The sequence below is a fragment of the Mauremys reevesii genome, linkage group 1, assembly GCF_016161935.1.
Source record: "Mauremys reevesii isolate NIE-2019 linkage group 1, ASM1616193v1, whole genome shotgun sequence".
Taxonomy (NCBI): Eukaryota; Metazoa; Chordata; order Testudines; family Geoemydidae; genus Mauremys; species Mauremys reevesii.
Genome location: NC_052623.1, coordinates 274,938,426 through 274,962,253, shown reverse-complemented (window position 1 = coordinate 274,962,253; position 23,828 = coordinate 274,938,426). Strand labels below are relative to the sequence as shown.

The following is a 23,828-nucleotide window of genomic DNA, read 5'->3' as shown; positions in this document are numbered from 1 at the left end:
CTGAACCTAACCTTTGAGTTCAACAAATACCTTTTAGGTATTGGAATCATGAAAAAGGTGTTGGCATCATGAAATTGTGGTGCTAGGCAAACCCATGCTCTGAGATTGGAACTTGGGAAGCAGAGAGCAACAAGCATCTTCATGTGCCTGGCCATATGCTCCTGTACCCGTCGCAAGGGTCGGATTTGGGATTCACCAAAATATTGTGTTCAATCAGCAGCCAAACAGGGGTGCTGGAACAATTTTTATAGTGGGGGCCCTGAAGGCGGAAACCACGTGTTTGGATTGTTACTATTATTTCAATTATGATATGTATTTTGATATGTTACTATTTCAAGCTAGTTCCAGCACCTATGCAGCCAAAGCCAAATTTCTCCAAATTTGGGCCAACTGTATTTATAGGAAGCACTTTGATTATAAATTATGACTGTTCCTGGCTCTCACATAGTGGTCTGTTGGTGACCTTGAGGAAGTCTTCATCTCTCTGTGTGCCGATTTCCCCATCTACAAAATGGACATAATGGTACTTACTTTATAAAGTGCTTTAAGTTCAGTGGGGAAAAGTGCTTTGTAAGCACTAGGTATTCTGATATTCACCAAAACCAGGAACTGTGTAGAATGCATTGTACATTGACTTTTTATCTTCTCCAGCGGCTTCAATAGCAGAAAATCACCTCTACTTTTCTAACAAAGGCAATGTCTTAAACCTTTTACGATTCCCATCCTTGAAAACTGCTTATAATATGCTCCAATGTCAAACTCAAACTTTCAGGATTTTATAAATGATTATCACTGTGATAGCTAAACACTGTATGGAAACTGGTTAAAAAACAAGACAAAACAGGAAGCCTGCCTCAGGCTAATAAGTGAGTTCTGTGCATGTTTTCAATTTTGTGATGTAGTTGGATAACTTTAAGCTGATAGAGGAACATAAATAAACATTCACACAAATACCCAAAGTGAACCATTATAAAGTCTTTTAATCTGGAAAAGTATTTAAATTGTTCAAAATTTCAGAACAAATTCTCGTAGTTAATTAGACTTAACATTCAACATTTGGACCCTTATTTAAGAAAGCACTTAAGCATATGCTTAAAGTTAAGCATGTGGGTAAGGGCCTTCCTTATTAGAGATGTTTTCCTGAATTGTGGAGTTGAGAGTCTCTCTCCAAAGTATCAATTATTTATTTATTTACTTACTTACTTACATTTACAAATTTACACTGGTGAAAAGTGCTAAAGCAAGTGTAGCAAATTAAGTGTCAGGTCCAAGGTTAGAACCCAAGTACATCGCTACCTCGATATAACAGGAGCCAAAAAAATCTTACCACATTATAGGTGAAACCACGTTGTATCGAACTTGCTTTGATTCACTGAAGTGTGCAGCCTAGCCCCCGCCGGAGCACTGCTTTACCGCGTTATATCTGAATTCGTGTTATATCAGGTCGTGTTATATCAGGGTACAAGTGTATTTTGGTTTTGGAACTTGTGCCTAACCCACTCAGACATAATTCCCCAGCTAAATCATTGAATCAGTTTGTGCCGTAGTCACCCCATTTGGATATGGTGGCTAATGAAATGCCTTGCGCTTACATAGTATTTTTACATATGTAGATCTTAAAGCTCTTTATAAAGTTAGATAGGCATTATTAATCTGGATTTGTAGTTGGATTGCCTACATGGGAAAGTTATTGCACAGTAAACTAGGGTGTGAATTTACTGCGCACATTAGCTATTCTGCACTAACTTCCCCTGTTGACACTCTCATTACACCCTAAAAGTGTCCTCAGCGGTTTAACTTAATATACTTTGAAGTGCCTGGTTTTGCTTCCATTGAAGATTGTGGCAAAACATCCACTAGTGTTAATGGAACTATGAGTGGGACATAACTCCCAGTGATATCAGTGTTAGCAGGTTTGGGCCCAAAACTATCCACAGTAAAAATGATCAGTAAGTTTGCTTAATTACAACTTATTTTCTTCAGATATTGCTGATATAGGTTTTCAAGTAACTTTTATTATCTGGAAAGTCTGAAAGAGTAAGAAAGCTGATCTATAGGGAGAAAAAGAAAATTACACAAGTCAAAGTTTCAAATCAGGATAGTTTTATAATGACGTTTAACTCAAAACTCAGTTAGAGGGTGATTTTAAAGAAAAACTTTGAGGAAATATTCTTCTTTTCTTCCAAAATAAATCTGTCAATTGTTAAGCTAAATCAGTTTTCCAATACAAAGTTATAAAGGCTAACTGAGGACTTCGTAGTGGAGGCTGGCTGTCACCACCTTTTCATAATAGATTAGACACAAGATTATCTTAAAATTCAGGATCTTTCTACCTGCAACTGATCTTATTTTCAGAATGCAACACTTGCATTAAAAAAAAGAAAACACTCCAGAACCCTGTTTGCTGCCCCCTTTCTGAGCTAGGTTACACTAATTCCCATCGAAAATGACCAATTTTTTTTAGGGTTTGTGTCACCAGCTGCTTCCTGCCTTCTTCACTATTGATAATCAGTGCAAATTCATTTGTACACAGGGTGAAGTATTTATATAAAGTTTTTGACCTATGAGAGGTCTTTTAAACTGCAGCTAATACTAACTTCAAATGCTAAACACTTAATCAAATATCTCACGATCTAAAGCCAGCATGAATGTATCTATCTTCCAAATTGCCTTTTTCTTTTTTAAACAAACAGAGTGCTTTGTGCTTTACCTTAGTGAAAAGTTCTTGAAATTATCATTTGGGATGATGTCACTTCTTTTGCCAAAGTCGGAGATCACTTGAAAAATCATGAGGTTTAGATTTAAGTCAGAACTTGGAACTTGGAAGCCTGGATATTCAAGTACTATTTGGCTTTGGCAAAACAAATTCTGGACTGTATTATTTTAGCCTCCCTTCCCCACCTTGTTAATCTTAGAAACAAGCCAAGAATTATTTTCAAAATTGACTTTTTGTTGTTGTTTGTTATTGTTTGAATAGCACAGGCTTCCACTGGGTTAGAAATAGATGGATTTTTAAAAATGAAATATCCTTGAAAAACAGTATCTTAAAATGAGAGAAAAGGATGTTTTGTAAAACTTAAAATAAAAGTAGTTCTGTATGTTTCAGTAAACCCAAACGTCACCAGGTTCTGCTTAGACCTTCATTCACATCCATAAAGAGAAGTGGTTGAATCACAAAGCTAATGGGGCTCCACCTTCCAACTGCCACCCTGAAAATTTCTACTTACTTCGATATCTGGATGCCTTAATATAGTTTGGTTTTGGAGATACCCCTGCAAAGTCAAATGCATTCTGTTGTTACCAACAGTAGTGTCAATGATAAACACACTGCAGGCTCCTTAGAATGTTAGTGCATTGAAATAAGAGTTTTGCCCAATCACTCCACCTACTGGTGAAGATCAATCTTATATTTGTCTTTAATATATTGTCCGGTTAGATTCCCAGTGAGTGATATCTACTTAACATCAAAAGTAAGCTTGTGCTGTCAATTTAAAATCCAGAAATAAAATATCAATATTGTGCTGACTCAAAAATAGCTCTATGGATAATGTTATGATGTTTTCCAAAGTAAAGTGTTAGTGAGATATCCTGGGTAATTTAAGGGAAGGGATGGGGGCTGGGTGGGAATATTTAGGTGATATATATATATTGGATGACATGAAAATCTTTCAGATATGCTGTAGCATTTAGTTGTGCCATCCTAGATTTCCCTATTAGTTTTGCATCAGAAGCAGGAAGTTTGCCAATCAGTGGGATCATTGGATGATTGAGGTGCTAAAAAAACACTCAAGGAAGACGAGGCCGTTGCAGAGAAGCTATATGACTTTTTTGATCAGTCTTCACCGCAAAGTATATGAGGGAGATTCCCAAACCTGAGCCATTCTTTTTAGGTGACAAATCTGAGGAGCAGTCCAGATTGAGGCATCGATAGAGGAGGTTTTGGAACAAATTGATAAACAGTAACAAGTCATCAGGGCCAGATGGTATTCAGCCAAGAATTCAGAGGGAACTCAAATATGAAATTTCAGAACTACTGACTTAACTAAGTTAAGTAACCTAACACTTAAATTAGCTTCTGTACCAGATGACTGACAAATTGGTGAAAACTATAGTAAAGAAGAGCATTATCAGACACATAGATGAACATGATATGTTGAAGAGCCAACACTGCTTTTGTAAAGGTAAATCATGCCTCACTAATCTATTAGAAATCTTTGAGGGGGTCAACAAACATATGGACAGGGATAATCTAGTGGATATAGTGTACTTGGACTTTCAGAAAACCCTTGACATGGTCCCATACCAAAGGCTCGTAAGCAGTCATGGGATATGAGAGAGGGAAGGAATAAATGGTTAGTTTTCAGAATGGAGAGGTAAATAGCAGGGTCCCCCAGGGATCTATATTGGGACCAGTGCTGTTCCACATATTCATAAATTATCTGAAAAAGAAGGTAAACAGGGAGATGGCAAAGTTTGCAGATGATACAAAATTACTCAAGATAAGTAAGTCCAAAGTAGATTGTGAAGAGTTACAAAGGGATCTCACAAAGCTTGGGTGATTGGGCGACAAAATGGCAGATGAAATTCAATGCTGATAAATGCAAACTAGTTCATACTGGAAAACTTAATCCCAACTATACATACAAAATGAGGGGGTCTAATTTAGTTGTTACCACTCAAGAAAGAGATCATGGAGTCATTATGGATAATTCTCTGAAAACATCCAATCAGTATGCAGCAGCAGTCGAAAAAGCTAACCAAATGTTAGGAACCATTAGGAAAGGGATAGATAATAAGACAGAAAATATCATAATGCCACTATATAAATCCATGATAAATATAAATCCACATCTTGGATACTGTGTGCAATTCTGGTCATCGTGTCTCAAAAAAGATATATTAGAATTGGAAAAGGTACAGAGAAAAGCAACAAAAATAATTAAGGGTATAGAACAGTTTCCAGGTGAGGAGAGATTAAAAAGACTGGGACTGTTCAGGTTGGAAAAGAGACGATTAACGGGGGATGTAATAGAAGACTATAAAACCATGAATGTTGTGGAGAAAGTGAATGTAATATTTACCACTTCATATAACTCAAGAACCTGGGATTCACCTGATGAAATTAATAGGCAGCAGGTTTAAAACAAACAAAAAGAAGCACTTCTTCACAGAAAGCAGTTAATGTGTGGAACTCTTTGCCAGGGGATGTTGTGAAGGCCTGAATTGGGACTGGATTACAGGGAATGGCCCATTCAATAATTGCCTTGTTCTGTGCCTTCCCTTTGAAGCATCTGACATTGGCCATTGTCCAAAGACAGGGTACTGGGCTAGACGAACCATTCCTCTGACCTAGTCTGGCCATTCTTATAGTCTTATTGCTCCTAATAATGAAACTGACAAGGTATAAAGATGAGGAGTAGCATGAAACTTGACTGCTAGTTTCTATCTTTAAAAAAAATAAAAAAACCTGTATGTTGGTGAATAAAATGGGGAAATCAGATATTTAAATCCTATTCCTAATACTCTGATTATGGAATTCAGCGTATAAGCCTTTGCCATACTTGAGGAATTGGTGATTGATCCAACCCTAGAGGTTTATTCTTGAAGAAGCTAAAACAGCTTTAAAATGGCTCGTATTGTTAAATTCCTGAATCTGTGAATATGAGTCACATTTCTTCATATTTGTTATGTGGTTGCAATCTTCCCTGAAAGAAACTTACAAATCCTGAATTTAACACCGGGAGCCCTAAGCCAGAAACGATCCTTTGTAACTGTGACATTTGTATGCCTATCAGAACCTTTGAGGCTTAGAGTTAGAATAGAAGAGTTTCTGCTCAAATTTTTAAAATGAGTGGAGACAATTTTAATCACTTTTTTACCATTAGAACAATTTATCTCAGTTGTTTTACTGTCAAACTAATGATTTTTTCTCTTAAATAGTTCTGACTGACCAAACGCCTCTTTAAACATTAAAACCAAAATCCCGAGCCCTCTAAGGGAAGGTGTTGGAAAGTCCATCCCTGTCCCCTAAACCCAGGGCTGTCCAGCCTCAAGTTAGTACCTAGTGTAAATTACAGCAGCCTCAGGACTACTGTGTTTTACTCTGGCTGCCCATCCATTCCAACAGGTAGGGGCCATATGGGCATAGGGATAGCCCCACCTGGGTCTAGAGAAAGGGTGGGTATAGAAGTTTCCAAGGCCATTCTATACCACCTAGGAATCCCCTTGTCCACAGGGCATCGTCCTCTAGCTCACTAGTAAGGTAAGTTTGTGGCTGCTCTTTGCTTCCACAGTGGAAAGAGTAGCTTTAATGGATCAGATGAACTGGTCCTACATGTTCACACACACTTCAACCTCCTTGTCACGTTTCTCTACATATGGCTTATGCCAACCGCTGTTAAATCAATTCTGTAAATAAAAGAATGTGAAAATGGCTTGATATTCTGGGGTAGGGAAGAGGTGTTGATTGTTTTTCCTAATTAACTATGATGTATCACATTTTTGTCAGATTTTAAGAATGCATTCAGGTTGAAGTAATACATGTGGACACACCAAACCTGACTGGTTTCTAGTCAAGAAAATTTAATTACATAATAACATAGCTAAAAAATAGTATATAATGTAGACTGGATGAGATGAGTCACCCATGCTAATAACAAAATGTTTGAGCTGTAGGTGACTGGCTCAAAAGGAACACAAGCTGGTCATGACAGTTTAATGCCCAACTATTCTGTATGATATGTCACAACTGACTTAGTGACCTCAGCTCAACTGCAAAATTTTCTACATCAGACACCTTTTCTAAGTATTATCAAAGATGCCAGGGATGAAATTATCAAAGAGATTGAATTTACCATCCTTAAATATAATCCCTCCAAAATAGTCCAGTGAAGCAGTTTATTAAGGTAGTGTGACGAAACTCTCTGTTGCTTCCTGTGCAGTATTTAACACAGGGTGAAATTCACCCCAGGCAAAGGGGCAGCACAAAAGCCTATGTACCACTTAAATATTCAAAGTATGACTGATGTGAGCCATAAGCCGTGTACTGACCCTCTCCAGAGTGGTGAATTTTATTCAGTGTAAGTGAGGTGGGAAGCTTTGATTTCCAGAGCTAGCAATCAAGCACCATTCACTAACACTGGGAAACAGAAAACAGTTGTGTTTTTCAAGAGAATGATTAAATGTAGACATGATTTTAATCAGATATCAAGTATATTTTATATTATAGGAAACGGAGAGGAAATTAGATATTAATCCAGATGAAACCCCTCTCAGGAAAAAATGATGCATGTTTCAGGACTTGTTTGTTTAAGATAGGTTTATTTTTATAGTCTTGAGAATTTCAGGAAGAAATCAATTCCAATTGTGAGGAATTTCAGGCTTTTCTGTTTTTCCCCACCCCCTTTAGATCTGTGTGGTGATTGCTGCTGTTTTTGGCATTGTTATTTACCGTGTTGTGACTGTCAGCACTTTTGCTGCCTTTAAGTGGGCTTTAATCAGGAATAACTCTCAGGTTGCAACTACAGGGACTGCAGTGTGCATCAACTTTTGCATCATCATGCTACTGAATGTGGTAAGTAGAGATAACCAGGATCCATAAGCAGTGGGTATAATAGGCCAGGATGCTGGGTTATCGGTTTTGGCGGTTTGCATGGGCTGGGCTTCTGCCGGAAGAAGTTTTTGCTTATTATTATGCACCATGCAGGTTCCATGGCAGCTGAGGAGCTGGTATCTGCTACTCAGCTTCCCGGGTTCATCTGCAATCTCCCTGGACTCCACAGAGATTATTGATGAACCTGGAAAGCTGAGTTGCAGATACTGCCTCCTCAGCCACCCTGGAGCCTACATGCCGCATATAAAAAGCTCAGGTTCTTTGGAAAGCCGGGCAGCTTGGGGTCTTGGGAGGGCAGGCACGGCACAGCTGGGGTGGCTCGGAGCTCCTCTGGCCATGTGGGTGGGCGTGTGCTCAGGGCTCCTGTGGCCATGGGTAGGGGGCGGAGATCGGCCCTCCGGCAGACAGGGGTGGGGTCCACCCACTGCCCATGCTAGGATCTAAAGCAAAGTGCGTACAGGCACTTGATCTATATGTGCCCCAGTCTGCATGCTCCTGAATGCTCTCAGTTGCTACTGACTTTAATGGGAGTTGAGGGTGCTTGTTGGGTTTGACACTTAGTACCTACCATACTTGTGTAATTGGCTTCAAAATTCACTTAAATTTCACAATACGTATTTGAAAAGGTCTACAAATTATATTATTTTAAAAGGACATATTCAAGCCTACTTGATTCAGATTTCTCCTATGCGTTATTTCTTCTATTTGTCTGAAAATTGCAAGTAATTCTTTAAATATAAACTATTTTGTTTAAAAAAGCAGTGTTCTTTTTTAATATAGGGGCCAAACTTGCTCCTCTCTTATTCACAGCAGAATTTTCCCCTTAGGGATAGATATATACAGATTCTCTTTCTACATGAGAGCACTTACTTGCATTGAAAACGTCACAGGGAGGGATTGACATTGAGTGGCTGTGAACTGTTCCATTAGTTACTTCTAATGCTAAAAGCATGCCTGTCACTGCATTCTAAGAGAGAATTCTGGGAGGGTGGATTGAGTCTGGCTTGTGAGTCTGATTGGGCCTGGGATAAAGGGATTCCAAGGCCATCTGTTCCTAGGTGGTTAAAGTTCCAGTGGGGTAGATCACAATGGGTTGGGTAGGTAAAGGGTGAGTTTTCCCATCCTCTAAGGTGAGAGAGTTCTGTTGGTTTCCCAGGTGCTTCTGACTATCCATGTAGCAGTGATTGTTGGATGTGTTTTTCTGTCACCTGCTCTTGGCAAGATGGTTGCATCCTTTTCCTTTAGATGCAAATGTTGCTGGTTACCCATGTCATTGCCACCTCGAGGTTGTGTTATTGCAAACACTTCACAAACAGCTACATCTTCAAGCCATCCAAAAATTGCAGCTAATTCAGAATGTCTTGCCCCACTTAGTAAGTGGAGTGTCTTGCGTAAGTGTATTATTCCTTAGCTCCATGAGCTACACTGACTCCTCAATTAGGCCTTGTCTACACTACAGGGAAAAGTCAATCTAAGCTACGCAATTTAAGTTACATGAATAGCATAACTCAAGTCGATGTAGCTTAGATCTACTTGCCATGGGGTCCATACTACACAATGTCGACAGGAGATGCTCTGCCATTGACTCCCCTGACTCTTCTCAATCCGCCGGCGTAGAAGAGTCGACGGGAGAGCGATCTGCAGTCGATTTAGCGAGTCTTTGCTAGACCCACTAAAATTGACCGCTGATGCATCTATCACCATGCATCAATCCCCCGGTAAGCGTAGACAAGCCTTTAGTTTCCGTGTGATGTATAAGATGTTAATTCCAACCAATTCATGTATAAATGCTGCCTACTAGAGAGACCACTTCACTTCCTATGTGATACTGAATTATTTGCAGTCATCTGAGATATTCAAACTAACAGCCCCAGTTTACATTCAAAGTGGCTGTGAGAAGCCATCACCACAGGAACTCCCTTTTCCTCCTTTGCACACTCAAGCCTGCATTTGATGTCCTTTAGGACAAGTTGAAAGATTTGTCTGGTTTCCCATGCATTTCCCAAGGGAGAGAAAGGGGAGAGTTGATTGAGAAATTGGAAAAGGATAGGATAGAGACCAATAGTGAGTTGAAAAGTTGGTTTGAGGACTCTGTTTGTAAACGTTTTTAATATATTTTGTGTAAAATCTGTAGCTTTTAATTTTTTATTTTTTTAAAGTATGCCTAGATCATGTGATGGGCATTATGAAGAATAAACATAAGTCAGCGTATACCTCTGTCAGCAAAGAACTCACCGCCAATCTTCCAAACATGTGTGCACTGAGGCAGCAATGAAACAACTCAGAACAGAAGTAGATTACACTTTCTAGCTCCCAAAGACTTCTACTGTTAAGGGGAAAAAATTAAAATAATGGAAAAAAGCCATGAATAGGTTCCTTGTTGATTTTTTTTTCTGACCTATCAAGTGGAGTATTGCAAGAAAAACTTCTTAAACCTTACAGCTACTAACTAAAGCATGACCATGAAACATCTTTTACGGAGGTGGTGAGGTTTTGAACTTAACCTTTTGCTTTCCACACTGAATTACAATAGGCAATGGGTTACAATAGGCAACTAATGGAGATCTTCTAAAATACTAACAGCTTCTGGATCCCATGAGTGATCAGATGGTTGAGTCCTATACAAGCTGTGAGCACATCAAAATGAAGAAAAGTCACATGGGGCAAGCAAAGAGAGATTAATATAAACAGAACTTGAGGTGAGAAGAGACAAAAGATGTTTAGAACACTCTGGGAATCCCTGTAAGACAACATGGACTGCAGCCAAAGACTCTAATACAATTTCACAACCTGTCTGATATAAGCATCAGGGGAAAGCTCTGGGTCAATCAGCTTCTAGGTTGGATGCTTTGAGAGCTGGATGGATAATATAATTACGCATTCATCTTGACAAGATTCGATGACATTCAAACTGACTGTCTCCCAGTTAATCATGCAGACTGCACCGAGAGCAATCACAAACTTCATCTTGGATAGTAAAGCCTGTTCATACCGATAATATCACCCAAGGAAATATGAATCCTGAATAAAACGGGATCCTAAATGAAGCCCTTTGAGATTTGTAATAATAAACTGTAGCTGCAGAAAAACAGTTCCAGACATCGTTAACAGAATCGCAAACACTGTCTGTCTGATCCAGGAGGAACAACAACAAAATATAATATTTGCACACAGACATGCAGGTCATTGACGATCTGTAAATGGGCACTCTCCATGCCAGGATCAGGGTATCAAACACACAGCCCTTTAGCACTTGTATATTCTCCATAGGGAGGTAATTTTAAAGCTGGGAAGAGACCACCTTTTCAATTATTTAAAACAAAAATAGGATTCAAATCATCACTGTCTATTTCAGACAAGGCAGAAAGCTCTACAGGAGAAATGTTGTTAATAGCTATAACAGAATTTCAAATTACTTGAGTTCCTAAGCAGCTGCTTTAATACATAGCCTGCGTATAACTCACTAAACCTTAGCAACAGTTTATAAAGTAAATTGTAGAAAAAGGAATTGGAAACTAAGGGCCCAATCCTGAAAGATGGTGAGCTCTTTGAAGAGGTGTTGTGTCCCCTCAGCTCCCATTAATGTCTATAGGAATTGAGGACACTCAACCCCATGCAGGATTCGGCCCCAGATCAGCAGAAGGGGTAATACCATTTGAAGGAAATGGATGCAGTGATTTAGTTTTATAATAAAAATGAATACTGTGCATTTACATAGTATGTTGTATGTTCACCACTGCATAAATGCTAACTCATGTGACAGCTTCTCTATTAAATAAGTTAGCAATCTTTCAGAGGAATCTGAGACCATGATTCCTGCTATCATAGACGAGTGCCAATAAAGATTTAGAAGAACATCAGTGGTTCTGAATAAAGAAATGCATTTGGCAACAGTGATGTTCTCTGAGCTCCTATGTCTCTCTCCCAAAGAGAGAAAGACAAGGTCTGTTTTTGTTAGGACTAATTTGCTTGTTAAGTTTTCTATAATTTCCCTTGCATTTGCAGAATTAAATGATTTTTGACAGACGGAATGCAGTGCTAAACTTTTCATTAAAATCCACACACTTTTCAGTTTCAGTGTCAAAGATTTTCAAGGTATAAATTAGTGGGTTTAGTCAGGTGTAGGAGAGCACATGGTCTAATTAATATGGCATTGGTCTGGGAATGAAGAAACCTGCGTTTTATTCCTGGCTCTGCCAATTGCCTGGTTTCTGACTTGTTTTAATTTAGATGGAATTAAGGGCCCAAAGAGTCAAAGGTATTAACAAGAGCCTCTCACTGTCCAACATTAAACAGTGTCAAACAAGTTTCAGGGTTAGCTTTACAGAGACGTCAGCATGCTTGCTACTGTGGCAAATGCTCCCATTAAAAGTCCTTTTACTAAAAGATACAGAAAAAGAAAAAAAACCACACAGGTGTTTAAGCATTTGAAATGTAAAGTGTTAAGTGAGGCTGTCACTTGAACTACATCCCTTGTTCCCTTTAGCTGTAGAGTCTTTAAAAGGAGAAGAAAAAATAAAAACCCTTGTTTGACAGTCTGTTAGCTGGTTTTGAAGATGGTAGTAACTGTCCTTTTCGGAAAAAGAGAAGAAGTTAGTTGAGATGGCTGGAGCTGTTGTTTCTGTTGTTAAAGTCTGATCCCGTTTCCTAGAAGGCAAAACAGGACGGACACACACACACACACAGAAAGAGAACAACAACAAAGATTTAAAAATGCAGCCTCTGTTTCTGGTGTTGACTCTCATATTCAGCCTCGTGTTGGAAGAAAACAGGCCCAGCACACAGTTTTATCAGCCACTCCAAGATCTGCAAACTCATTCCAGCATCAGGCTGTTTAGGGCACTGCACTTAGATGCCTTTCTGGTCACTGGCTTACAGCAGTGTTGCAAAATATATAGTCTTGGAGAGCCTTACCAGGCAGAAGGAGACAGGTAGGAAAAGGAGAAATAAGTTAGTTAGAGAAGGGAAAGGACATGCTGAATGGATGTGGGTGTCTGACAAAGTCTCTCATCCCAGGTAGTGTTGGATTTAGCCAAAGCCGTTGGAGGAGGTGGTGTCATCTGGGTCCTTCTCGCTCTCTGGCCTGGTCAGGTTAGGCCATCTCTTAAGATTAGGAAGAAGAAAGTCTGTTGGTGAGATCCAAGGAAATGGAGGGGGTGGCAGCCATGATGGTGACGCTTCCTCCTTCCCCTTCTCTTTGTCTTTGTCAGCCAGCAACACAGTACCCAGTGTCCCCCCCAAAAAAAGTCCCTTTGAGCATCCCAAAAGGGGAGTGATGGGTGGAATAGCTTGTCCTCTCATTATTTTGTCCACCAACTGACACACCAATTTTGGTTCACTGATTTTTGGTTCCACACTTTTCTTGTTTACCAAGTGTGATCTTACCAAAGTCCTTGAGTGATATCACTCAGCCTTTTTGTTTGGACAAGTTCAGTCTGTCTCTCTCACTTTTAAACCTTTTCCCATCAGTATTTGTTAAATTGATAATTAAGGGTAAATTTGTAGACCCAGTTGTCGTAACAGACCTTGGACAAATTACTTAAGCTTTCTGCACCACATCTGTACAAGGGGATAATGATAACTCTCCTCCTTTGTAAAGTGCATCTATGGATGAAAGGCACCACATAAGAGCTAAGTAATTTTACTTAGTAGTATCACAATGCCAACAAATTTTACCAAACGATGATCAGAATCTCAGTTTTAAAATGGAATAATAGTTATTCATCCTAGAAAACAGATCTATATTGTTAATGATGTTAAATTGAGCTGGTCACATTTTTCAGAAGTTGTTTCTTATTTGTTGCAGTTGTATGAAAAAGTTGCTCTTCTTCTGACAAATTTAGGTAAGTGGTGATAAATATAAAACTGAAATACTATTTTATTGATTTTTGTTTATACTTCAGCTCTCGCTTCATTCTAAATACTGAGTGTCAGGTTTCAGAGTGGTAGCTGTGTTAGTCTGTATCAGCAAAAAGAACGAGGAGTCCTTGTGGCACCTTGGAGACTAACAAATTTATTTGGGCATAAGCTTTTGTGAGCTAGAACCCACTTCATCAGACTGACCTCACACTTGGTAAGGCAACTCACATCTTTTCATGCATTTATAGCTGCTCCTGTATTTTCCACTCCATGCATCTGATGAAGTGGGTGCTAGCCCACAAAAGCTTATGCTCAAATTTGTTAGTCTCCAAGGTGCCACAAGGACTCCTCGTTGTTAATACTGAGTGTGAAATCCTAGCTCCATTGAAGCCAACTGGAGTTTTGCCATTGACTTCACTAGGTGAAGGATTTCTCCCTGAATCAGTATCCCTGTCATATTTGCAAAATGCTGTGTAAGCGGGCGGTACTCACCCCTGCCGCGCCTCCTGCTGGTTGGTCACGGAATTTGCTCTCAGTCCAGCCCTGGAGCGCCCTCGGCAGGCTGGTGACCCGCCTGTTCTCTGGCCCCGGCGTCCCTCCCTGGACCCGGTGCCCCCTATCTATAATTGGGTCTCCCCCTCCTAGGGGAACCCCACGCTACTATCCCCGCCTTGCCTCAGTAGTGGCTACTGACAGTCATGGTCTAGCCCCACACCCTGGGGCAGACTGCAGTATCAGCCTACTCATCACAGGCAATAGGGGGTTTGGACCTGCTGCCTTGTCCTACCCCTGGGCTGCCCTCTGCAACCCCCAGTACCCGTTAGCCCAAAGCTAGGCCGCAGCCTGGGGCTTTCCAGGCTGGAGCTTCCCCAGCTCCTCAGCCTGTTCCCAGCCCTGCTTCACCCAGGTACTCTAGCCTCAGCCTCTAGGCAGCCAGGCCCATCTCTCTCTGGAGCCAGAGAGAGACTCTGTCTGGGCTCTGGCTTCCCTGCTTCTTATAAGGCCCTGCTCCTCAGTTTGGGGCGTGGCTCCCAGCTGCAGCCACTTCCCCACTCAGCCCAGCTCTGTCAGGCCACTTTTAACCCCTTAAAACCCCGGAGCAGGGTCCACCCTGCTACATGCTGCCTAGATTAAAATAATGCATGTTTTTAAAATATTGTACTGTGTTTCTAACACGTTTATAACTGTGTTTATAGTTTTTCAAAATATCTATCAATACGACATTTAATTTCAAGTCTCACCTTAAAACCTGCTTGTTGCCTAATAACAAGAAAATTGCTCTCTCTTCCCCAGGGCTGGCTCTAGACCCCAGTGCGCTAGGCGCGCGCTTGGGGCAGCATGCCGCCGGGAGGGCGGCAGGCGGCTCCGGTGGAACTCCCGCAGGCATGCCTGTGGAGGGTCCGCTGGTCCCGTGGCTCTGGTGGACCTCCTGCAGCCGTGCCTACGGAGAGTCCGGTCGTCCGGCGGCGTGCCTGCGGATGCTCCACCGGAGCCACGGGACCAGCAGACCCTCCGCAGGCATGTCTGCAGGAGGTCCACCGGAGCCGCGGGACCAGCAGACCCTCCGCAGGCACGTCTGCAGGAGGTCCACCAGAGCCGCGGGACCGGCGACCGGCAGAGCGCCCCCCACAGCGTGCCGCCCTGCTTGGGGCAGCGCAATTGCTAGAGCCGCCCCTGCTCTTCCCTGTCCTCTCCCAGCTACATCCAGCCTGATTCCTATCTGAGCTTTAATTCGTAGATACTATAGAAATGAAGCTCTGATCTGAGATGCTGCAGCTGGAAGAGGAAAAAGGAAATCTCCGTTTTCAGTATTAACTATTATTTTATTACATAACTGTGCATGGTGCTTTACAGACAAATTAAAGTCATGGGGCCAGATCCGTAACTTGTGTAGCCTGTCAGAGCTCAGTTGAAGCCCATGGAGCTATGACAGTTTACACCTGCTGAAGATCTGGCCCATGATTCCTGTCCTAAATATCTTAAATGCTAAGGACTCAGCTAAGCATATGCTCACCATCAAGGCTGTCTCCAGGCACCAGCTTCCCAAGCAGGTGCTTTTGGCAGCAATCTGCAAGGGGCGACAGTCCCTGTGTTTTTGCCACCAAGTAGCTCACTGAATTGCCGCTGCTGACGGCGGGGGCAGTCCATGTGCCTTTAGGGGGCAGGAGGCGCGTTTCCGCGGCGGCGGCGATTCGGTGGCAGCTTCTGTCTTCAGCTGCCGCGGAAATGCGCATGCTGCCCTAAGGGCACACGGACTGCCCCGGCCTTCTGCAGCGCTGTTTGGGACGGCAAAAAGAGCAGAGCCGGCCCTGCTTACCGTAGGGCCTGATTTTCAGAGATGTTGCCTACCCACAACTTCTATCAGCTTCAGCTAGTATTATGGGCACTCAGCCCTTCTCAAAATCTGGCCCATAGTGTGTATTACTGTGAGTACTCCTATTGAAGTCTATGGGGCTACTCAAAATGGTAAATACCATGCCCATTACTGGCAAGCATTTGCAGGGGTGGGCCATTGTGTAGATATAGCACAAGTGTTGACTGTTTTAAATATAGTCTTGAGCACTGCTCAGAATGGGAATCAAGGGTCCGGATATTGTGGCTCAAGCTCCCCCCTTTCTTATAATCTGTAATCTTGCATAGCCAGCTATAAAACGTCAGATGAGGTTTGTAAGAGTTTTTACAAACCCGCTTGCCGTGGATTATTTTTTTTATACAAATTCTACTGTCATCTTATAAGTTGAGACCACAGGCAGCTTTGCCAGCTCTAAAAAGTGCCTGCAGTCCTCAGTGTAGTAAAACTGCTAATCTGATTAAACCTCTCAAACCCTGTTTTCTTTATTCACAGAGCAGCCTCGGACTGAGTCTGAGTGGGAGAACAGCTTCACTTTGAAAATGTTTCTTTTCCAGTTTGTCAATCTGAACAGCTCTACCTTTTATATAGCATTCTTCTTGGGAAGGTAAGAATGAGTATCTGCTCAGTCTTTGTGCTTGCGATAGAGAGCAAAGAAGGAAATGATATTGCCATTAATGAAACAAAATGGGCCCATATGGTCATGCTTGCTCAATTGCCAAGTCCAAGTTAGCAAAGGAAAAAAAGGTTAAATTTAGATTTTCCTTTAAAAAGATTAGAAACAGAATATACAGTTCCCATTCTCAGACATTTCCTTAATACTAAGTTCTAAAAATTCCACTGCAGAGAACTGATGTCTTCAGCTGATAAGACATTTGCAGGTCACTTTGCTCTGCTTTGTATATGTATAATTTGTACAGATAGAAGAAGAACTTAATCTTTTGTCATTTCGTCTCTATCCCCTGAAATCTAAGTAACTTTTGGTTCACCTGATGTATACTTTGGCCAGTTTGCAGCAAATTCATAATTACTACAAGTGATGGAATTTGCTTTTTTGCTGAAAATAAGAGAAATCTTTGCATGTCTGTTCCTGTTTGTTCCCCACAGAAATCAGAAAGGCATGTGAGCAGATTTGATTGACCCATTAGTATGAGTTGTTTGCATCTGGATATCTGAGCGAATCATTTGAGTGAATACACAGTGTAACTGTGAAAAATTTGCACCCTGGGTGAAAACATGTTTTCACTGGATTCACAGAAAGTATGACACCAAGTTTTTCATTATGTCAAAAGGAAGTGGACCAGGCAGGGTTTTTGCATTTCATGGACTCTTCCAGCCAGTAATAACACATTCTAGAGCAGTTTGAAACAGAGCTTCAAAGCAAAATTTTCTTGACAGTGTTACTCAGTCTTGATATTCTGCTCTTCCCCCCTGCTGAAGATCAGAGAATGAACTATCCAGTATTAGAATGTAGGCATTTAGCTAAAGCACAGATGAAAATTTGCTTAGCTCTTAACATAAATGATATTAGCGATCCTTCAAATCATTCTGCATAATTACATCTTTAATATTTAAATCAATCCTGTTTGGGGGAAATGGAGTTAAAACAACTATGTTGAGCTTTTTCCTAAGATTCTGATCAGAGATCTAGTAAGAAATAGCTGATGTTTGCTCTTATGTTGAAGATTTACAGGACACCCTGGTGCCTACTTGAGGCTGATAAACAGGTGGAGACTGGAAGAGGTGAGTATTCTGTAACTCTCAGGCTTTTAGGGGCAAATTCTGCATACGTTGTACAATCTGATTGAAGCCCATGGATGGCACAGGATATGAGCAAGGGCAGACTCTGGCCCCCTGCTTAGGTTATTTTGAATGTATCATTGAGTTTCCAGGAGCTCTCTGACACGTCACCATTGATTGAATTCCTCTTCACCTGCTTCAAAAAGACATTTCCTTATTGATAACATGTTTTTTAAACCTTAACTTTTGGGGACTATGTATCATATTTGGGTGACATTAATATATGTCCTCAACTTGATTTCTTTTTTTTTTAAATCATAGAAACAAATATCAGACACTTTCTATTGTTCATCCTCAATATGAATCAATTAAGATATGAATCTGGGTCCTTTTCCACTCAGTCAAAAAATTATGAGGTCTAGTTCTTGTTGCATTACTGATCTGAAGCCTCGAATTTGAAGCAAACTAAATCCACTCAAAAAAAAAAATCAAAGCAACTGAGCAAGCTTCCCGGAAGTAATAGTAATCAATGCTTACAGAATATAATGGTGAGGCATGAGAGGGTCTGGCTTTACAATTCATGCAAAAAAAAATCTAATTTTTTAATAAATATATTCAGGATTCAAAAATCGCTGATGGATATTGTAAATGAACAGTTGGCAGCCTGTAAATAAGTCAGTATCTAACATTAATTTTGGTCACCCAAGTCACATGGTTTTGTCCCTGTTTTTTAGCTGAATGACAAACATTTTCACACATGAATGACAAATGGCAAATCTTGAGTCACAGGTTGCATGCTGGCAGAATGAATTCATGATCACTTCCAGATCCCACACCCACTGGCCTTAACAGAGTTTATCCAAATACTTGTGAATAATGAATAGCATGATCCTACAATTGACAACACATGTTCTTAATGCAAGTTGCTTATTCATTCATTAGGGTTTTTTTTATTATTATTATTTGAGCAGCTGTACAGTCCAGGGAACAAAAAAAGTCATAGGTGGACAGATGGAAAGTCAATGTTCTCCAAAATGTAGCCAAAGCAAAATTGTGTGTGTGTTTGAAATAAGTGAGCTAGCTGATATATTCCTTGATAGTTCAGCAAATGCCTCTCTCAAGTTGGGCTGCAAAAGACAATGTCCGGCAAAAAGTATTATTCTTTCCAATATAGGGAGCCCATTCATATCAACTATATCTATGACAGACCTTATTTAGGATTTAGTCTAGATGACCCTTGCAGTTCCTTCTATCCCTATAGTTCTATGATTCTATATGCACATGGTAAGAATATAATATCGAGATATACATCAAAAACAACTTCTGACCAGCCTTTAACTGAAACCAAGGGTAAGGACATTGTCCTGCTGAGATCCCCTTGTGCAAAATCAGTGGCCAAATTCAGGCCTATTGGAAGCAAGTGAAACACCATTGACTTTGATAGAGTTGCTCCAGCTTACCCTAGGGCTGAGTTTACTCATGTGACTAACTCCTGTCAAAATATAAAGATTATGTTAAACCAAAAGAGGGATTATCTACTTTCTCTGTTTACTATTTGCCAACCATGTTGACTCAAGGTAGACTTCAGTGAAGTCTAGGGAAATTTCAGCTCATTGTACAATGGAAAACAGTTCCCATCAGAAGGTCACCATACGAATTATTGTGAAGTTTTTCTCTACTAAAATGAAACCGGGACTATTTCTGTATCAGAGAATTATTCTGGTCTGTCTATACTGCGCACAATGTCCACTGATTTGGCTTTGATACCCCTGTTTATGTCAGGATAGTAAATGGTGCAAAATGTTGGTCTGAGGACAGTAAGGGCTAATCAGTGCAGCAAGTTCTCAGATCTCCCTGCTTCTTACAATGATTGATTAAAGTATATGGAGCTACACCAGTTTACGTCCAGCCCAAGTCAAACCCAAATCACTCCAGATTGAACCAGATACTCAGGAAGAAAAACTGGCAAGATGACATTTGATGTCCAGAGTCTTAAATATCTCATAACAAGACAATAACTTTAAGGGATCCATTGAGTCAAATACTAAATAAATAATAAATAATAATAAATGTACAAATACTGCATTTTAGGAGTAAACTAACTGCCTGAGGTGTCAACAGGAATTTCATCCCCATTCCTTACAACATACGCTGCCTGATCCAAAACCTACTGAAGTCCATAGAAAAACTCCTATTCTTATAGGCTTTCCATCAGACCCATACAGAATTACACTGTGGGCTATTGTGGCCACTGGGTTGCCTTCATCCTAAGCATCTGGTTCTGGCCAAGCAGCATGCTAGAGACTGGACTTAAAGGACTAGTGATGTGACTTACCTTCTCCTTTGGGTTTACATTAAAATAGTAAAAATGAAAGTTCCTTTAAAAGTTTTATAAACTACTATACATTCATTTAATCCTTTTGGATTTGCAGAAATTAATCTGTTTCTTTAAACCACTCTTTTTTTTTTATTTACTCTGCAGTGCCACCCTAGTGGATGCCTTATTGATCTCTGTATGCAAATGGGTATTATAATGGTGCTAAAGCAGACCTGGAATAATTTCATGGAACTGGGCTACCCGTAAGTAAATATACTGCTGCCTACCTTTACAAAGGTCACCAAAAAAAATATTATTTTCATTATTACCTTCTGATTTTCTTAAATGGGAGAAGAATACAACAGTAATTATAGTATCACACCTAAACACAGTGGAGAACTCTTCTCAGATTTTTCCAGATAGTGTTATTTACATAGAACAAAGTCTACAGAAATGAAAATAATATATATAGATAGATAGATAGGATATACACACACACATTATTAGAAAATATTTCATTTTCTGAAGTTGTGGTACTTTCCAATTTAAAAAAATCTGTTTCTGTACCACTGCTCTATTCCCTACACTGAAATGTTAGATACGTGCTTTTTAGTCTATACCAGTAAGTTCTAATTAGATTTCTTCTTGTTGAATGACATGGGATACCTGCAAGGAGCGGTGTGAGCCAGAAAAAGTGAACTGCTGGCACATAGACAGTCAAAAATGTGCAAGTAGACAAATTACTGACCTGGCCACGTTTACTGACAATGTATACAGTAACACTAGGCTTTGTTCAAGCTAAAAGGGACTACTGTTATTTCATTTAATGGTGCATGGGTTTAATATTTAATAGATTGCTATAGACAATTGGCAATACAGATCAGTGGAGTGGCAGGCCACTGGGGGCAAATTAGCACTGTAAATATTTTGTTTGGCCGATGTACATAGCAGAGGGGCATTGCTGGCATATGATGGCATATATTACATTGGTGGACGTGCAGGTGAATGAACCGGTGATGGTGTGGCTGATCTGGTTAGGTCCTGTGATGCTGTTGCTGGTGTAGATATGTGGGCAGAGTTGGCATCGAGGTTTGTTGCATGGGTTGGTTCCTGAGCTAGAGTTACTATGGTGCGGTGTGCAGTTGCTGGTGAGAATATGCTTCAAGTTGGCAGGTTGTCTGTGGGCGAGGACTGGCCTGCCACCCAAGGCCTGTGAAAGTGTGGGATCATTGTCCAGGATGGGTTGTAGATCCCTGATGATGCGTTGGAGGGGTTTGAACTGGGGACTGTATGTGATGGCCAGTGGAGTCCTGTTGGTTTCTTTCTTGGGTTTGTCTTGCAGTAGGAGGCTTCTGGGTACACATCTGGCTCTGTTGATCTGTTTCCTTATTTCCTCGTGTGGGTACTGTAGTCTTGAGAATGCTTGGTGGAGATTTTCTAGGTGTTGGTCTCTGTCTGCGGGGTTAGAGCAGATACGGTTGTACCTCAGTGCTTGGCTGTAGACAATGGATCTTGTGGTGTGTCCGGGATGGAAGCTGGAGGCATGAAGGTAGGCATAGCGGTCGGTAGGCTTTCGGTATAGGGTGGCGTTAATGTGACCACCACTTATTTGCACCGTGGTGTCTAGGAAGTGGACCTCCCGTGTAGATAGGTCCAGGCTGAGGTTGATGGAGGGGTGGAAGCTGTTGAAATCATGGTGGAATTTTTCCAGAGTCTCCTTCCCATGGGTCCAGATGAAGATGTCATCAATGTAGCGTAGGTAGAGAAGGGGCGTGAGTGGACGGGAGCTGAGGAAGCGTTGTTCCAGGTCGGCCATAAAAATATTGGCATATTGTGGGGCCATGCGGGTGCCCATAGCGGTGCCACTGATCTGGAGATATATATTGTCATTAAATTTGAAATAGTTGTGTGTGAGGATAAAGGCACAGAGCTCAGCAACCAGTTGTGCTGTGGCATCATCAGGAATACTGTTCTTGACAGCTTGTATTCCATCAGTGTGTGGGATGTTTGTGTAGAGAGCCTCTACATCCATGGTGGCTAGGATGGTGTTTTCTGGAAGGTCACCAATGCATTGTAGTTTCCTCAGGAAATCAGTGGTGTCACGGAGATAGCTGGGAGTGCTGGTAACATAGGGTCTGAGTAGAGAGTCCACATATCCAGACAGTCCTTCAGTGAGAGTTCCAATGCCAGAGATGATGGGGTGTCCAGGATTTCCGGGTTTGTGAATCTTGGGTAGTAGATAAAATAACCCTGGTCGGGGTTCTAAGGGTATGTTGATTTGTTCCGGTGTTAGTGTAGGGAGTGTCCTGAGTAGATGGTGCAGTTTCTTAGTGTATTCCTCAGTGGGATCTGAGGGAAGTAGCCTGTAAAATTTGGTATTGGAGAGTTGTCTGGCAACCTCCTTTTGGTAGTCAGACCTGTTCATGATGACAACAGCACCTCCTTTATCAGCCTCCTTGATTATAATGTCAGGATGGTTTCTGAGGCTGTGGATGGCATTGCGTTCTGCACGACTTAGGTTGTGAGGTAAGCGATGTTGTTTTTCCACAATTTCTGCCTGTGCACGTCGGCGGAAGCATTCAATGTGTAGGTCCAGACTGTCATTTCGACCCTCAGGAGGAGTCTATGTGGAGTTCTTCTTCTTGTGCTGTTGGTGGGAGGGTAACTGTGTATCAGTGCGCTGTTCAGTGTTGTCCTGGAAGTAGTCTTTGAGTCAGAGACGGCGAAAGTAGGCTTCCAGATCGCCGCAGAACTGTATCATGTTGGTTGGGGTGGCAGGGCAGAAAGAGAGTCCCCGAGATAGGACAGACTGTTCTTCTGGGCTGAGTGTGTGACTGGATAGATTGACGATATTGCTGGGTGGGTTAGGGGTATCACGGTTGTGGCCCCATGTGGCAGGTAGGAGTTTAGACAGCTTACAGTCCTTTTTCCTTTTTAGAGAGGTGAAGTGAGTAATGTAGATCTCCTGTCTTATTTTAGTGAAGTCCGTTTGTATGGAAGTTTGGTTATTGATGAGAGTCTCTAGGTTGGAGAGCTCTTTTTTGATGTTTTCCTGTTTGCTGTATAGGATGCTGATCAGGTGGTTCCTCAGTTTCTTAGATAGAGTACGGCATAATCTCTCACTGTGGTCTGTGTAGTATGTAGATAGCAGTGGATTTTTTACCTTTAGTCCATTAGGTATGATGTCCATCCGTTTACAGTTGGAAAGGAAGATGATATCCGTCTGTATTTGTGCAAGTTTCTTCATGAGGTTGATGGATTTCCACTCCATACGGCTAAATGCAGTGCCTTGCATGGTGTCAAGTATCAGAGGGGTAGCCGTGTTAGTCTGTAGTCTGTAGAAGCAGCAAAGAATCCTGTGGCACCTTATAGACTAACAGACGTTTTGCAGCATGAGCTTTCGTGGGTGAATACCCACTTCTTCGGATGCAAGCAGTGGAAATTTCCAGGGGCAGGTGTATGCAAGCAAGAAGCAAGCTAGAGATAACGAGGTTAGATCAATCAGGGAGGATGAGGCCCTGTTCCAGCAGCTGAGGTGTGAAAACCAAGGGAGGAGAAACTGGTTCTGTAATGCCCCTCTGCTATGTACATCGGCCAAACTGGACAGTCTCTAAGGAAAAGGATAAATGGACACAAATCAGACATTAGGAATGGCAATATACAAAAACCTGTAGGAGAACACTTCAACCTCCCTGGCCACACAATAGCAGATTTTAAGGTGGCCATCCTACAGCAAAAAAACTTTAGGACCAGACTTCAAAGAGAAACTGCTGAGCTCCAGTTCATCTGTAAATTTAACACCATCAGCTCAGGACTAAACAAAGACTGTGAATGGCTTGCCAATTACAGAACCAGTTTCTCCTCCCTTGGTTTTCACACCTCAGCTGCTGGAACAGGGCCTCATCCTCCCTGATTGATCTAACCTCGTTATCTCTAGCTTGCTTCTTGCT

At 41.3% G+C, this 23,828-nt stretch overlaps 1 protein-coding gene across 3 annotated transcripts in view; it reads left to right on the top strand.

The window, feature by feature from the left end:
* ANO4 (anoctamin 4) overlaps nucleotides 1-23,828 on the top strand; it is a 320,505-nt gene that overhangs the window by 262,102 nt on the left and 34,575 nt on the right. For all 3 annotated transcript variants that reach the window (XM_039519449.1, XM_039519450.1, XM_039519451.1), the window contains 5 exons: nucleotides 7,409-7,573; nucleotides 13,419-13,455; nucleotides 16,317-16,428; nucleotides 17,507-17,564; nucleotides 20,044-20,141. In XM_039519449.1, the coding sequence (XP_039375383.1) occupies nucleotides 7,409-7,573; nucleotides 13,419-13,455; nucleotides 16,317-16,428; nucleotides 17,507-17,564; nucleotides 20,044-20,141 (470 nt within the window). The remainder of the gene's footprint in view (nucleotides 1-7,408; nucleotides 7,574-13,418; nucleotides 13,456-16,316; nucleotides 16,429-17,506; nucleotides 17,565-20,043; nucleotides 20,142-23,828) is intronic.